This window comes from Manis javanica, chromosome 13 (genome assembly GCF_040802235.1).
Source record: "Manis javanica isolate MJ-LG chromosome 13, MJ_LKY, whole genome shotgun sequence".
NCBI lineage: Eukaryota > Metazoa > Chordata > Mammalia > Pholidota > Manidae > Manis > Manis javanica.
Window position 1 is genome coordinate 72,818,670 of NC_133168.1, and position 18,048 is coordinate 72,836,717.

The 18,048-nt window shown below is 43.0% G+C and overlaps 1 protein-coding gene across 4 annotated transcripts in view; it reads left to right on the top strand.

Moving 5' to 3' along the window:
• Positions 1–18,048, top strand: part of TULP4 (TUB like protein 4) — a 230,710-nt gene that overhangs the window by 183,957 nt on the left and 28,705 nt on the right. For all 4 annotated transcript variants that reach the window (XM_037023564.2, XM_037023567.2, XM_073219820.1 and 1 more), the window contains 3 exons: positions 2,196–2,376; positions 4,688–4,822; positions 10,810–10,976. In XM_037023564.2, coding sequence (XP_036879459.2) covers positions 2,196–2,376; positions 4,688–4,822; positions 10,810–10,976 — 483 coding nt within the window. The remainder of the gene's footprint in view (positions 1–2,195; positions 2,377–4,687; positions 4,823–10,809; positions 10,977–18,048) is intronic.

The window sequence follows — 18,048 nt, forward strand, 5'->3', positions numbered from 1 at the left end:
AGTGTCAGAGATCGACTCATTTCCTCTATGTGTATTCATTATTATGAGACTTTTCTGCCTTGTTCTCTTGAAGTCCTTAGCTCACATAAACTTTTTTCATTGGGAGTGATTAGGAATGAAAAGAACTTGAAATAGAGAAGATTTTTAAAAGCCTTATTTCAGCGTATCAGTGTTCTTCAGTTATTTGTGGCTTACTTGTTCCCAAGCAGGGTAACCTACCCTCCTCCATCACTGCTTGACAGCTAGACTGTTAGGCTGCTTTTCTCCTTCCCTCTGATCTTACTAGTGCATTACCTTCCAAACAGAGCAGCAGCTGGAACTGATTAATGGTAGGGAGTTTGGGAGCTGTTTTTTTTTGTCCTATTTAGCTTTAGTGTGATTTTGAACACTGATTGCTCCTTAAATCATCAGCCCCTTTATTTAGGAATTAGATGTTGATTATATTGTCTGCCCTCTGTTCTTCTCTAAAATGGATAAATGTATGTTACTCAAAAGATGCCTCAACACAGAGGCATTTCCTCCTTCCCTTCACAAATACTGCCATGTGTCACTCTCTGTGACAGCCCTGGGGAGACAGTAGTGAGCAGAACAGACTTGGCCCATGTCCTCAAAAGCTGCAGTCTGGCATGGGAGTCACAGAAATCGGATCATCTCACAGTGAGGGGGGAGAATAGCGCTGGCGCACCGGCAGGAGATGGTAGGTGGTGTGAAGACCCACAGCAGCAGAGGGCCTGGTAAGGGCCGATACGTACTGATCCTAGGGACGTGGGAGGAAGAGCAGTCTTGCCGCACGCTAATGATCTATATTTATTAGAAGCAAAAGCCATAAAGGCATAAAATAACCCCTTCACCTGGAACCAAGGTACACAGATGCTCTTCAAAACAGCTTGAAGAAATGTGTGGGATTGTGAAGGGGAGGACAAAAGCCCACCTCCTGGGGACGCCATCCACGACAGTGGCCTGATGGCAGGGTTCCCACACAAATTGTTTCGAAATGTGTATAAATTGTACATAAGGTTACCAGAAGTCATGTTCCACAGTCACATCCCTGAATGCTGTGCGCCCAGCATACTGAGTGTCTGTGCCTTCCAGGGCATCCCTGCTCCACTGTCTCAGTCCCCGAGCCCACGTCACAGGAGGTCTTTGTGAACATGCCCATGGAAGCTTATTTTCTCTGTTGGCAGCCAAAATGTCAACTTTTCCAAAAGGATTTTCTCTGTCTTTCTAGTAGTTTTGTCTGCTTTTCCTTTAAGTGGCAGGCAGTAATAAATTCCTCACTATGCCTAGGGAAAACTATTTGAACCTTGTATTTAGTTTTCAGTCATTAAAATGTAGGTCATGTTTAAAGGATTATTTGATGGATAATGGATTTATTCTAAAACAACTCTGTAAATTCTGTGAGCTTATTAGTACTTAAATGAAATACATCTTTCCTTGAAATTAATCTATCTTAATCATCAGGATTTGTGTCCTAAAATTATCTTTTGATTGTCACTGACTTTAATTCATTCATTTAACAATTAATACTCACTAATTATTAATCAATTAGTAATGCTTATTCAGTGTCCACTCTACCCAAAGCTCTGTTAGGTGCTGTTGGTATCTTGCTCAGCACAAAGTAAGCACCCAGTGAATGTGCCAGGGCCATTCATACATTATAACATCAACTCCTTAATTACACTACATGTGTGCCATTACTATTCTCAGTGAAGTGAAATGTTGCACAGACTATTATTTCAGGAGCATCTTCTTTTCCAAGTGTGGTTAGATAACGTGCTTACATAACCAAATGTATTCACCCTTTCATCAAACATACACCTGAAATTCTTAATTTGAGAAATTCTTAACAACAAACCTCTACTGTTTCCTTTTTTGAAGAAAAATTAATGAATATTATCCTCTTCTTAATCCTCCTTCTCCAACCAAAAAATCAAAGCTAGCAAACAAAACAGCCCACACCGGGTGAAAGTGATTTTGCCAGATATCATTTGAAAATGCCCATGCACCATAAGAAATATATTTATTATGCTGTCAGTCCCATTTCAGTGTTCAAGGACTCAAATTCTCTCAGTAATAACCAGCTCAGTTTCTACGATTTCATGCTGTGTGTGTCCCCTTAGTACGTAACTGTGGAGAGGGTGGGGAAACGGCCGCCCTCTCTTCCCTGCCATCAGGAATCCTGCCTTTGGTTACAGGTGCTGTTTGGCACAGCTGACGGGCAGGTGATCGTCATGGACTGCCATGGCCGGATGCTGGCCCACGTCCTCCTGCACGAGTCTGATGGCATCCTCAGCATGTCCTGGAACTACCCCGCCTTCCTGGTGGAGGACAGCAGCGAGAGCGACACCGACTCGGATGACTACTCCCCGCCCCAAGGTAGCCCACCTTGCACGGCCCTGCAGCCTGAGGGGATGAACCTGTGCCCAGCAGAGGGCCCGCACTGTGGAGGGCCCGCACTGTGCAGTGCCCCGACTCAGCGGAGACGCAGGGCAGGACCTGCCTGATCTCTGCCCTGGGATTGACTGTCTTCTCTCCGCTATCCCTTTTCTCAGCGTACAGGTCAGATTGGCAAAGCTCCATTGGCTTAGGTTTTCCTAATATAAAATGAGACCTACGACCCTTTCCATGTCCCTGGGGTGTTGGGGGGCTTACCTGCATTGTTACCGCACCTCAGCAGCCCATAGCTTCCGCTGTGTGAGAAAATCAATTCTGCCTGTGATGAAGGCCAGTCCTTGGGCTGATATCCCCATCCCCGCCTTCCTATCTCAGGCAGAAGCCCTTCCCTTTCCCAGTTCAGAAGAACCTGCCTCCCCACCTCAGTCTCTCAGTGATGCTGGATTAGATGAGCTGACATCAGAGCTTTTTAACATTTGGACCGGTAATGGAAAATTGTGTCAGCCTCGGTGGGGGTGATTTCAGCTTCCAGTCCCCTTCACCCCTTGCAGTGTGTTTTTCCAATGTGAAAGAGACCCCACCCTGCCAAGACGCCTTTGATGTGAGCTGAGGCAGCCATCTCCAATAGCAGCATTTGGCGCCGGCCCCCTGGCCTGGGCTCTTCCCACCCCCTGCACCAGCCTCTTGATTTAAAAGGCAAATAAGCCATTAAACGGTGAAAGGGAAAGACTCCCCCCAGATGTGCCACATGCAGGCCGGACTGCTTTCCTCAGCTGTGTTCCTACGCGTGCTCAGAGCCCTGTCCTGTGGCTGTGGGCGTGTGGGTCCCTGGTCCAGGGAAAGGATTTTTAATTTTCTCCCCCATCAGCATCTGCTCCCATTGGTACTTGGAGTGTTCTTGTTTTGTCTGCTACTCTGTCCCAGACATAACAATATGTTATGTTTCCAGAGACATATACATATTCATTTGTTATTTAAGTAGAAGATGATATTCACACAGGAAAAAAATAGTTAGATCAGTGTAGTGTCTCAGGATCTGTGGGTCAGTCTTGGGAGAAAAGAGTGTTCTAGCTCCCATAAATCCATTTGGGAGGTAACCATACCCTTTCCTAGGAGGACCCCAGCCTTGAGTGTTGGTCATTTTTCCAGCCTCATAGTAATAGTCAGGGAAAACATTGGACCAGCATATTTTTACAACAGAACTTCATTAAATTGAATGCAGATTTATTTATCCCCATTTATTATTGGAAGAAATAAGATCCAGAGACCAAGTTTATAAAGCAAGTCTAACAATAGAGTTTAGTCCTGGCTGCTGCTCTAACAAGTTACTGTTCTCAGTAGGGTTGGCACAATTTGGAGGATGACTGGGGTCTGCCTTTCAGATGGTGCAGGGTTTTTCTGGTGGCCTAGAGAGTTGGAGCACGAAGGTAGGTAGGTACCTGCAGCATCTTAAAATGAAGCAAAGGGGAGTAATGACCGGGGGTCCTCCATAGGCAGGGCCGAGTCAGGTGCGCAAGCAGACATCAGGCTGGCCCGCTGTGAATGGCTGCCAAACATGAGCTTTACCTTTTTGAAACGACACATGGAAGAATCCAGAACATGAGCCTTCGTGGCCCTTCCCTTAACATCCCCAAGTAATCCTTGAACTTATAAAGCAGGATTTTCTTTATGCTGGCTATACACAGAGGATGGAGCAAAATTCTTTATGAGCCACACCCAACCTTGGCCTTCTCTCCAGATTTGGGGACGCTTAATGGTAAAAGCTTGAAGAACTGATAGTAGCTGATGTGGCTGCTCATTTCCTATGATACTTAATGAAAGAGCATCTAGTGTCAAAAGCAACTTTGTTCTCTACAGTGGACCAGGATTAAGAAAATGTTTTTATCCCTCTTCCCACCATTCTTTCCATTATATGACACTAAAATAATTCACATTTACATGGTATTAGAAACATTATACAGAAGTCACTAAACACATCATATACAGGTCAAATTTTTCACACACATTCTCATCCCCATGTAACAGAGCCCGAGGAGCCCCACTCAGTGCCTCCAGGCTGTCTGGGCCCATCCTGCTTCCGATGCATGGTTCTCTGTAAGCACCCTCCTGGTGGCCTTGTGTGGTCCTTGAGTGGTGTAGAATGCTGGCTTCTTTGGTAACATCCCAGTCCGGAGTCTGATCTGCACCGTCAGGCAGTTTTCCAGGTCCTCCACAAGATGGTAGCACTGTGCACCTGGGCCTGGGCCACGAGTCCATTGCCTCTTTTTCACACTGCACTCTTTTTTCCCTGCAGATGGTCCAGCAGCATATCCCATCCCGGTGCAGAACATCAAGCCGCTGCTGACTGTCAGCTTCACCTCGGGGGACATCAGCTTAATGAACAACTATGATGACTTGTCTCCTACCATCATCCGCTCAGGGCTGAAAGGTACGAAAGGCTGCGTGTGAGCAAGGCCCACAGATAGCCCTGTGCATGTTTGCCTTCTGTGCTGTGTGTCGTGCACCCAAAACTTACTGATTCCTGTTCACTGTAGTGACCTCTTCTGGGCTTATCGGAGTCTGTTAATAAAATTTATTTTCCTTTCGCTACTCTGCTTATCTGACAAGCCCATACCTTGTCTTACCTTGAGGAGGAATTCCTGACAGTCAGTCTTCTCTTCATCTGCTCTTTCCCCACCACAACAAGAGCGCCCCTCCCTGGGGTACACAGTCTAATGGCCGCGGGCCGACTGCCACTGTGTTTGCGCAGTATCAGGTGGCAGCCCCTGCCATTCCTGAGGCAGCAGACAATACACAGACTGTTTACACACAAGCCCCTATCATTTTAAGGCTTATAAAGAACTGGCCCTTATGCAACGAAGTTACCTTGACAGATTTGTGGAGGGTCCACAATTGCCAGTCTGAGCATTGACATGAAGGCCAGCAGTCACACACCAATGCCTTCCTGAAAGGCTGATGCCTTTTGAATGCTGTCATCTCAAGAGAAAAGCAGTGACCATAGGCATTCGGAGTGTTCTGAATTTCGCAGTTCGAGAATATTGCTGACGTTGTGACCTTGATGGGTTCTTTAGGAACACAGCTCTGTCTCTGTAAGGTTGATGGGTGCAATGTAGAACTTCCTGATCTGCCTTGGGTCCTCTGCCTGGGAGGTCGGGGGCAGCCCAGAACCTTCAGTTCGTCTTGCTTCTGTCAGTCAAAACTGGCCATCGGACCAGAGTTATGGCCATGTGCCTCTTGTCTGAATTATTCAGGAGTCACCGGGATATAGAGAATCAAGTCCACTACTTAACTCTTGATTGGCTGGCATGCATCATACCTGCCTGCAAATCCTGAAGCACTCAATAACTCTATTTTAAAACTATTAGAGTATTTTTAGGAGCAAGTTACACTCCCTTTTTTGGGTGTCCCATTTTACTGTTTCAGAGCTATAATTTTAAGGAGTTATTTATCCTGTAAATTCCTAAGGGACATGAACTATGTAGAAATCCTGCTTTATACCACAAATGGGCCCTCTTAGGAGCTAAATATTTTTTTGTGGTGATGATGAACTTAAATTCTTTGGGCTTTTCTACACTGTTGCTCATGTGAAACCTCCATAAGATTGTAATCAATGTTATCTTAATTAAAAAAAAAATTCCTTGGGCTTTTCTGTAAGTTCTTCTCTGAATGTTCTGTCTTTTGTGGAGCTAAACTGTAGGGAATGACCATCATAAATTCTCATATATATTTAGTAATCCAAGCTCTATTCCTTTTCTTCAAGAATCCTATTTTTAAACTTTTCAGTGAAGTTTTATTTATTTCATTACAACCCAACTCTAGTTCTGGAGGCCTAAACTTTGTTTTCTGCCAAGTATGTGATCAGAACTGAAAATAACATCATTACCATTCGGTCCCCTTGTATCTCTAAAGGGTGAATTTTTCTAATTTTTCATCATCATGCGTACCCATGGCAGCTTTATTTTCTTACTCCTTGGATGTATTGTCTTGTTTTCTGTCATCCTAGATGGCATTGCAGCAGCACTTCTCATACACTCTCCCCAAATATGCGGTAGAGGATTAGGAACATGGATGAACTGACTGGGGGAGGTGACCCAAAGTAGCCCCCCTAAGTGTGAAAACTTCTGAGTTTTATCTTCAAAATACAGGCAGATTTAGCATTCTTGTCATTACTTGACTAGAAACCTAAGTCTGATCTAAAAGTGTTTTCAGTCATTTGTACTTTCATAGGAGGAGATGCTTCTGCACTGAGTCTCCCTAATTTCAGGAAGTTGAATGAGATTTAGTGAACTGGTGTCACCCAGAAGGTGCTGCATGTAGGCAGTTTGCCTTTGATGTCTTGTGTTCAGAATACTCTGAAGAGTCAGTCTTATGCATGGTACAAATAGCAAGAGGTTTTTGAAAAATTTATTTTTTGTCCACTGCTTTATGGGTTGCATTGGTAGATACTGGAAAGAGGTAACCAGCTTGCTGTCAAAAGAGGCACACAGCCTCTTTTACCATCGACGATAATCTGCTTTCTCTCTGCCCATTTTAGATTCTCAAACTGGGGCCCTGGAAATTAGACTGACAAAAAACAGATGACAAAGGAAAACAAAAATGGTTTATTTACGTGCATCACATTTACTTGTAGAAGCACTCAGAGGAGCAGCTCAAGGCGGGGTAGAACCTGGGCTCACATAGCATCCTAACAAAAGAACAATACATTTTTAGAGGGATGGCAAGACAGAGGAAAGGGACTTTAAGTTTCTAGTGCAGCAAATTGTGGGAAGGTAAACATTTGGGGAACTAAAGGGCTAATTGGTGAGGCTTGTGATGTAGATTCTTCTGATGCCATCTGAGGGTTGATGGGGTGTAGAGTTGTCTCCAGGGATTAATTTCTGTACTTTCTGGTGGGGTCTGGGGAGACATTTTCAAAAATTTACATCCTGCCTTTAGGTAAAAGGGGGAAAGGAGAGAACTTTTTTTGTGTCTGCTGCTTCTCAGTTGCCTTCCACTCAAAAGAATCCTTATACCAACGTGGCATATTTTGGGGTGGCATGTTCTGCTACCCTCCAAGGAAAAATAATTCAGTCCTGAGTTCAGAAATCCACTGATCAAGCCAGTGTGCCTCTTGCAGTAAAGCAAGCTTTCAAAGGCACTTCTCATCTCACCTCACATTCATCTTAAAAGAATTCAAATCCTTAGGCTTTGTTTCTTTGTTTTGCGGCGTTTCCTCTTTTTATCATTTCATTGTGCACACAGAGAGAATCAGAAGGGGCTCTGGAGGCAGAGTAGTTTTGGTCCACAAAGCTATCCCTGCAGCCTGGGCTGAGATTTGTACCCTTTTGGACTGGCAAGGATTGTACCCAGTTGTCCTCACTGAATACATGCTGATTTTTTTCTTAGTCCTTACTATGTTCACCAAAAATACTATTATTAAAGGAAAAAATGTACCTGTTAACTTTACCATCACATACTTTGCTACTTAATTTGTGTCTTCATCCTGTGTTCTCTCTGTCTGGACACGCACACATGTACATGTATCTAATGACTAGTTAAACCAGTCATTAGCATGTACATCTAGGGGACAAGGCCTCTGTGAATCTCAGACTCCCAACAGGTAAGAGCACTGTTCTTTCTCCACTAATGCTTGGCTGCCTCTTTGTGACCCAGCTCTAATGCCACACAGGGGGCAGTTGTTAACCAAAAGAACCAAATTTTCTCACCTTGACTAGATGTAAAATTTTGACCCTCCAGGCTTTTACCAAAAAGTATGCAGAAGATTGGCTAAAATAGAATAATGTGATTCTGATTTTCTTTGTGTAAAACAGTGTAAGAGACCAAAAATCCACACCCACCTCAAAATCATCAAGAAAAATTAGTGCTTCAGGTGAAAGGGCCCATTCTGGGTATTAGAGCTCCCCACACCGCTAGGGACTCTCCTGAGAGCTGCAGGAAAAGTAGAAAGAGGCTTACTGAGTAAAGCGTTAGTTCTTTTTCTAGGCTATATTTTAAAACAATTTTTTTAGAGATTCAAATAAATGAAATTATTAGTAGAATATTGGGCAAAGATATTGGAGATTATTTCCTAAAGTAAGACGGGCATAGCTTACAAAAAAACTCTGAGATGGAACTGGTTCTCTCCTGACCCCATCTAGGCTTCCATATCCTTGCTTCATTGTAGTGACATCTAGAAATTAAGTAAATATTTTATTTTTCTTTCATTCTGTAGTAATTTATGAGGATTTTTACCTCCAGTCCTAGGGGTTTAATTCTGGAGGGCACTCACAGACCCCTGGTTGACACTGAAGAGTCCAAGGCTTTTCTTCATTAGTCTCACTCCTAAATTTACTGCATCAGGGTTTTATGAGAGAACCTGTTTCCCTGATGTCTGGTGTGCCTGTCCCATGGATCAGGCCTGTGTCATGCTACATATCAAAGGGTCCACACATGTTGCTGTGTCCTTCAAGGCTATTAGTTGTGTAATCATCAGAACAAGTAATGACATTATTCATATGGAACTTACTCTTTTTTAAAGAATGACTTACCTTTGTAGGCAACAGCCGTCTCTGTATAACCTTACGACTGCACTGAAGAAATCCCTGATGTATTTGGGCTCATTCTTACCTCCGGCAGATAGCGCCCTTCTGGTACACAGCCCCCAGGCGTGCTCAGGGCTCGCCGTGTTAGTCTTTGAGCAGACTCTGAATGGACAGTGTCTGTAGGTCAGCCCTGCTGGGGCAATACCCCACCTTTCTGTTGGGGAAAATTAAAGGTTGAGAAAATTCAAAGAACCTTATTAAAATAAATAACAACAGGAATGGTGCAAGTATTCACTCACCCGCCTGACCACAGTCGGGCAGGAGGGCGTTGGGAACTCAGTGCTGTCATCTGTGTTTCTGCAGCATCACAGCGATGTTGCCATCCTGACAGTGTGGGTGGGCCCCATCTTCTTGTTACCTTCACGTGTAGTGTTAGTTGCCCTTCTTTTTGACTTGTGTTTCCAAAGCTCCATCCAGAGAAGGTCATTTCAGTCTCATCGTCAAGACCAGGCATTTCCCAAGCATGACAGAGCTGTGTGGACGTCCTAGGCGCTTTTGAGTATATGCACAAAATCCTCAGCCATTTTAACTCTCATCCTCCAGGATACTTACTTGATTCTTTTAAACTGTTTTTCATCTCCTGTCTTGTTATTCCTGTTTCTTATTCACATCTTTTTATAAGAAAAAGGGAAAAAACTACTTTTATTGGTGCTTTCACTATCTCAGTTTTAGTTTTTTTTCATTTTGTGTTTGTCTCTAACTACTTCATGTAGCCCTCTGCTACCTCTTTCTCTTCATTTCTATCCGTGGCTAACTTGACAAGCAAGCTCTCAGTTCGAAGGTCAGGAGAGCCATGTTCTCCCATGGATCTCTGTCCAGTCTTCAAGGGAAGTTAAGGAATACTTGTGACCTCAGGTTGTGGTGGTATTAATGTCAGAATCTCTAGTGCATGTGAGTAAGAGAGGGATGCTATGATTACATGGGACCTGACAGAGCTCAGGAGCTGCTGAATTCTAAACCTGGGTCTGAACCATGCCCCTGTCCTGGCAGAGCCCTTTTTAGATCCACCTAGCATCTCTGCAAAACAGGCCCCTGAGTTGTGGAGTCCAGGGAACTCTGTATAAGCCAGATACCATGTTAGGGTCTTGAGGGAGGAAAACTATGCTATAAATCTTAGTAGTACTAATAGCTTATATTACCAGCAAGAATAAGTAAGTTGCTCATATTGGGATTAGACAAACCATTTAGCAACCATTTCTTATAGGCACTAAGTGGTTTCTAGGTAGGCATCACATCTCTTGTGTGAAAATTTCTCAGCCCACAAAAATATTTATCTTCTTTCTAAGCCCCACAGCATCCCAATGTTGAATAGACGTCAAGGCCTCCATATGCAGCCCTGTCCTTTATCTGAACTTCATCTGCCCAGTGGTGCATAAAAATCAAGTGAATATAAATTCACGCTTTGCCCTTGATTTACTTTTTTCCTTTTAGTGTTTGTAAATGCTTTGCATCATCTGTGGGCGTCGGGGGCAGAGTGAGAAAGCACTTGGGATGTACAGTCACAGTTTTCTTACCTTCTTGCTCTGTCAGAGTCCCATGGGGCCCTTTATGGAGACCCTGGTGCTGGTGTTAGATATTTCACATGCTAGCCTTTCATATGTGGCTTTTGCCTGATTTAGTTGTTTCAGCAGCTGCAGTCCCATCTGTATAACAAACACCTGTTCTGAAGTAGAGTCTCTACTATCTTAAGAGAAATGGGGAACCTGCTCTCTTCATGGGAGAAAGGGGAAGAGCTGCCACTGGATTGGCTCAGTGGTTCTGTTTTGTAAACTACCTGAGTAAAAGTTCAGGAATGCTCCTGTCCTCATGCTGACCATTTTCTTTGTGATTTCAGAGGTGGTGGCCCAGTGGTGCACACAGGGAGACCTCCTGGCAGTTGCTGGTATGGAACGGCAGACCCAGCTCGGTGACCTTCCCAACGGCCCTCTTCTGAAGAGTGCCATGGTCAAGTTCTACAATGTTCGAGGGGAGCACATCTTCACACTGGACACACTTGTGCAAGTAAGGGCAGGTGTCAGACCCTCGCTGTGGCGCCACTGTTAGTATGCCCCAATCTCCGTTAAACACTCATGAATTCTTTATACTCACTGTATTATCTTTGACAGATTTTAATCTCAAATTGATCTTTATTAAATTATGGGGTATAAACCAGAAGAAACAAGAGAAGAAGAAGTTTTTGCCTTTTAACTGGAATAGTTTACTCCATTCCCCAAATCAATGAACAGGGAGTAAGCAGAGTGAACTGGCATTTATCATCACTTGCAGTAGAAATGAGAGACTTGGCAAAAGAAACACAGAATCTTCATTTATTCACTGTGACTTTGTGTGTGCTATGCCAGTAATGTACTTTCACATTTCAACTAAATTATTGCTGTACACTAAATAAAAAGCTTAAGGGTGTTGAAGAAACTATGCACAGATGGGCCCCTTTCTATTTGTTTTTCTTTCCTAGAAATCTTTAGCTCACTTCTGACCTGGATCAGTAATGGTGGAGGACAAAGTTCTTAGTGGAGTGTGGTGGGAACAGGTCTGGGTGTGAGCTGATGATTGATGGGGGTGATAATAAACTAGGGATGTAGGTCCTAACCTGACCCAGTGCATCAGAAAGGCAGGTATACCAGATGTGGGGGAATTTGTAATTAGATGCAAGCATTAATTATGTAAATGTATCTTTTAATTGTGATAAAATGTACAAAAGATTTACTCATAACCGTTTTTAAGTGTATAGTTCAGTAATGTTAAATGTATTACTTTATTGTGTAACCAATCTCCAGAACATTTTCATCTCGCAAAATTGAAACTCTGTACCTTTCTGTCTCTGAATTTGACTCCTCTACATACTTCATGTAAGTGGAATCAGTGTTTGTCTTTCTGTGACAGGCTAATTTCACTTAGCGTAACGTCCTCAAGGTTTATCCACATCTTAGGATGTGTCAATTTACTTCCTTTTTAAGGCTGAGTAATATGCCATTGTATGCATATACCACATTTTGCTTATCCATTCATCCATCTATGGACATTGGGTTCCTTCTACTTTTTGGCTATTATGTGTAATAATGCTGCTGTGAAGAGGGGCATACAGATATCTCTTTGAGATGCTGTTTTCAATTCTTTCGATAATTACCTAGAAGTAGAATTGCTAGATCATATGGTAATTCTATTTCTAATTTTTTTGAGGAACTGCCATACTATTTTCTACAGTTCCTACACCATTTTACATTCCTACTAACAGTGCACAAAATTGCAGCTTCCCTACATCCTTGCCAACACCTGTCATTTTCTGATTTTTTGATAGTAACCATCCTAATGGGTGTAAGGGTGGTATCTTATGATGGTTTGAATTTGTACTTCCCTGATGATTAGTTATATTGAGCATATTTTCATGTGTTTGCTGGATTTGTTTATCTTCTTTGGAGAAATGTCTATTGAAGACCCTTGCCCATTTTTTAATTGGGTTATTTGTTTTTTTATTGTCAAGTGTTACATCTTCTGTGGTCAAATAAGCATATTTGTTCAAGCATCCAGCAAACATTTTGAGGGGCTACTTTGTGGCTGGCACTGAGCTTCTAACTCAGCACTAGTAGGAGGCATATGATTCAGGAGCCATTCAAGATAATAGGCTGACAGTAAGTCCCAGCCAAAGCTGGGTAGTATGATTTTAAAGAGAGAGTAAATGCTTTCCAGGCCTTTTCTACAATCCCTGGGGCAGAATGGTAGGTCTAATGTGACAGAAAAGCTAAAAATAGAAGGAATTTAGGGAACTATTAAGGATGTTGCAGAAATGGGCAGCCATGGATTCTGGTGGTAGGTGCTTTGCGGCCTGGGACTAGGAAGTATAAAGTCATTATAATGAAGCATGTTCAAAAAACAAGAAATGCGGATGGGAAGTTGTGGTAGGATAGGAAATTAAGATTCCTGTACTGGAAGTGAAATAGTTCTAAGGGATGAGGTGAACCCAGGGGAAGCTGAAGTGGAATAGATTTGAGGCCATCAGTGTGTGGCCAAAGTGTGTTATAAAATAAACTTGGATATTGGAGTCCCTGTGGATTTGGAGTTGAAGGAGAGAGGACCTTTTTTACAATTGTGACCCCACTGCCAGTATATTGCCTAGAACACAGTAGGTGCTCAGTAAATATTTTTTCAGTGAATTGATGGATGGACAGGTGTCAGCATATGCTTTCTTTAGTTCTTTCGGTATTGTTTGAACTAGTAGGATATGTTCTTAATCAAATCTCAGGCTAGCTTTCTATTCCTAGCCTACCTTGAAGACAAGCAGAACATGGAGATTTTCAGCTCTTTTATGAGTTAATAAGGCTTTTATAGTCATTAGGATATTTGTGACCTGAAGTGCTGAAACTCACTCAGCTTTGTACACTTTTCTGTCTGACTCAGGGCCTCTTTCTTGCCGCCATTCTGTTCCCTCTACAGGGAATATCCTTCCCTGCCATCTCTGCTCAGGGAAATCTGTCCTCTTAATGCCAACACAATCACATCTTTTGTAAATCTGCCCAGTGATTGCAACACCTCTTCTCAACAGCCTTAATCATTGCAAACATTCTCATCAACTATCACATGAAACTATCATAGGTCCTGAATTTACTATTTGGGGCTCAGGGATAAGAGAGGAGCTTGGCTGATTTTCCTTTGCAGAAACATATCTGTACAGTGTCTCAGCATTTTAATAAATTGTTGAGTGATTCTTTTTTATTTGAGATTCTGTTCCAGTCATTTAAAAAAATTGCCTCAAATGTAAAGTTAAGTAATGATGATGCTATTAAAAATCAAGTACAATATTATTTACATGTAGCACCAACTTAACTCCTGTCTGAAATGATTCTGACTCATCTAATCTGTGCTGTGCTATTTAAGTTGTCTAAAGACAGGGACATTTTTATAGCAGGAAGGAAGTTAGGCAATTTATTGGATTGTTTATAAAAAGAACTAAATGCAGTTTAGATTGGATAATTTATCTCCACGTTAATGAGAATGTAGGTTATTGTGTTCAGAGCTGCTGCCCGGCACAGACTGGCAGCACCCTCAGCTTAAAATTGATTCTTCTGATTTACTCAAATAACAGCAATGCCAGGGGCTGAAGCTTTTATAAGGAAATATACTATAATTTATTTTCCTTTCCTTCCTACCCAGTATAATTTAAAATTATTAGCAGTTGTAATTTATCTCATCAGCATTTATCTGTGACCATCTATCTATAATTGCATATTTGATAATCTGACAACAAATTTTTAGAGTAGTGTCACTGACTGAAGTTTACAGGCTTTAGTAATTGGGGCTGGATTTTTTTTTTGTTTTGCTTTAGCTTTATGAACTTTTTTTTTTGTTTCTCATTACAGGTAAGTTGGAGAAGTCATCTTATATTCCATAAGGGTCACTTATTGATATAAAATATTTGGGTAAAAAATGAAAAGAAAAGGAAGAAGAAAGGAAGTATGGAAAGTGAAAAATCAAATCAGAGATTGCACTTAGGGCCACAGACTTCTGTGCTCCTGAAGGGGACTCCTTTAGCAAAAATACATTTGCCCCCTTTCACTGAGAATGAACTCTGTGCTCTCACAAAGCTGCTGAAGGTATGCTTTTCCCATTGTTTGCTGTAAATAGCTGAGAAAGTCCTTGGGGTTGTCTGCTTTTGAAATACAAGAACAGTGTATTTTAAAACTGAGATTTGGGTGACTGAATCCTGAGCCCTCTCTTATTACTGAAACTGAGTTGATGGCCTGGTCATTGTAACTTAATATCCAAAACTGTGCTTCTGGCCAGCACTATTTGATGATGACCAATCACCAACTTGGTCTATTTAAAAGTGAACCCTTCTAGAAGGCTCTCCTTCTTCGGACATGTTTGCACAAACATTAAACATCCCCTTCTACCAGGGACTGTGAAACATTCGAAGAGTCTCTCCTCTAAGACGGAGATTTCCTCTAAGACAGATCCCCACCTTCTTTGGGGTGGGGGGTGCAGCCCAGAGAGAAAGGGCTGCAGTGGTTGTGGAAAGCTTCCGCAGGGACTGATGCCTTTAGGGCCATGTGGTCAGGCCTCACCCAGAGCCCCAGAGCCACAAACCGTGGGCTCAGATGTCCTCATTTTCCCTTTCTTGCACCAGGGTGACTGGTTTTGGCCATTTTGTTGCCTGTTAACTTTACTCCTGCTTGAACAACTTATCTTTAATATAGGGAAAGAACACCCTTTTTAGTCCTCTTAAATTTTTAGAGGACTCTATGCCACGGCTGTGTGCTAAGTAGTGGTATAGTGAGGACACTTTCAATTCTGATGAAAAGAATAAAAGGAACTCCCTTATCTTAGTCGGGCCACTGCTGCAACAACCTCCTTGGAGAAGCCTTCTCAGGCCCCTCAGCCTGCAGCAGCCTCCTTGCTCCCTCTCCAGCACCTCCAGCAGCCCTTCCCTCCCTGTTTTTTGTTCATGGCCTTTCAGTGCCAGATATTGTCAGCTAGTCCCGCCCGAATGTCTGCTCTGTCAGGGCAGAGGATGTGTTATTCAGGGGCCACCCCATGCACCTAGAATGTGTCCGTCCTCTTGTATACATGTCACAGTATTTACTGAGTGGTGGTTGATAGCTCAGTCGGTGAGGACATGGCTGGGCAGAGGCCTGGTGTGTGCCATGTGGTGGCAGGTTAGGACATATTTTGTGTGTTTTCAGAGGCCAATAGGGGTTGAAACTGGCTGTTGACTAGCACGTTCCGTAATGCTGCAGCAGGGGAAGTAAAGTGAGTGAATGGCCCTGCATTCCTGTTCGGCGGCTCAGCATCACACATAAGAGGGCAGCAGTCGAGAGGATGGCTGGGCTGTGCTTAACCAGTCCTCTGCCCCTCCGAGGGAGGGGCCACCTCTCCTGCTGAGAACACCTCTCACTGCTGGAGGAACTCACCCAAGCACTGGGTGTCCACCACGGATGCTCCCAGACATGTAGCTCATTTGCTTGCCCTTTGGCATGCAAATTATGTGAACTTCCCCACACAAAATAAGATTTGATTGTTACCATCTTCACAGTTCTAGCCATCAGTTCTAAATGTAGTCACTTTGCGTGATTTGAAAAAGATACTAAGTCCACAGATTTACAACTGAATTTTTCCCTACCAGTTGGCAGCTGTTCAAACACAAACATTAATCTGTGCGAGTCGTGTTTGCCTGTGCTCCTGTCTGTGCCCAGGTTTTTTAGCACTAAATATTTGGCAGTGTCTCTTGTGCCAGACTAACCCTGGTGGGCAGGAAGTTGCCGGGAAAACAGCACTTGTGGTGGCCTTTGGGGGTGGCTCCAGTGCCATAGGTCCTAGGGGACGGAGTGGCGGAGTAGTGGAAATGGCTACAGCTAAACCGAGATGCACCCCCTGTCTGCAAGCATGTGCACCTGCCCCCACTTTGACTCTTGTCCTTTCTGAAGCAACAGTACATGAGTAGCAAGGGCCTTGCAGGCCAGAGCTCTCGCCAGCAGCACAGGAAGTGAGACCTGTAATAAGTAAGATGCCATTTCAGAAAACTATAAAAAAGGTACAAAAATATTCTGTGTTCATTTTCTTATTTATTTACATCCAACTTTATTGAGATACAGTTGACATGAACACTATGTGTGTTTAGAGTGTACTATGTGTGGATATGATACACTTTTATACTGCAGGACTTTCTACCGCTACAGGGTCAGCTAACACTGCCACCACACCACATAATTACCATTTCTTTTTGTGGTGAAATACTTAGGATTTACTTTCTTAGCAACTTCTGTGTATATAGTACAGTATTGCTATGTATAGCCACCATACTATGTGTTAAATCCCACATAAAAGGACTTTGTAGGATACCCAGAACTTAAAAGGTCCTTAAAGGTTGTGGCCCTACCACCTCTGTCTCAGTGGTAGTTACAATGTCAAGTTCCCGACATCAGTGATAACTCAGAGTCTTCAGACAAGAAGGTCAGCTCTCACTGTTTGTAGATTCTTCCTTATTTTTCTAATATGGCCTTAAAAGTTATTAGGGCAAAAGTACCAGTATTTATTTTGCTGCTTTATCATCTTACATGGATTACATCCTATAAAAATAAATTACATGAGCAGGTCTCCCCCTCTCTGTGGAAATAAACTATCACTGACTTGGGTCAGCGCATGAATGCTGCACTCCAGGCCACTAGACCGTGAATTCCTGTTGGTGTGCTTGTCCTGCTCTTAGAGGGGATTTCCTGGAAACCTTGCTCCAGGTAACACTTACTCCTTTGAGACCCTGAGATCACTTCTCCAGGCAGAATAATTTCAGCCCTTTTTTCCTGGGTCCTACATCTCAGTCCTTTCAAGACTCCCTGCCCCTTGTTGAGGACTGCAAGTTCTCCTCACTTATGCAGTGCACACCGCGGAGCAACGGGGTCCTTCCCTGCCTCCATGCCCTCCTGCTGCTGCGTCCTGCTCACCTAGCAGTGCTGCGTGGCTCACTTGCCCACTGTGGATTCCTTTCTGCCGTAACGAATTGTTCCAGTCATTGCCCGTTAGCTGTTTATTCAGTGTGTTTCCCGTTATTTGTTACCTTTTCTACAGACATGGTATTCACTTTTTTTCCGAGTATGTTAGTCTTGACCAAATGGCTTAAGGAGAAAACAGGGGAGAATTTAGGTTCATTACCTTAATTGTGATTGATAGATAATTAAATTTTTTTAGTGGGACATTGCATATTCTTTAGGTGGTTGAATCAATATATTGCCACTTAAAAGAGGCAGCACCTTGTGGTAAGATCAGCACAGGCTTTGGGATTACGGGGAAGTGACTGGTGACAGTTGTTGCTGTCCTGTGCACAAACTGTGACCCAGTTACTTAGTGTCTTGGATTTAAGTGGGAATAATGATACCTGTGGTAGAAGTTAGAGGATTAAATGAGATAATATGTGTGCTTATTAAGGTAACCTAATGTGCTGTTGGTGGGTAGGAAGTTTTTAAGACTTGTTATTTTTGTTATGACAGGCAGTGATTATACTTATAAGTGGGTTTTTTTCCAGTTTGCAAGTTTGTGTAAGTGGTTTAAGTTCCTTTGTACAAAGATATCAGAGATACGTACTTATCAT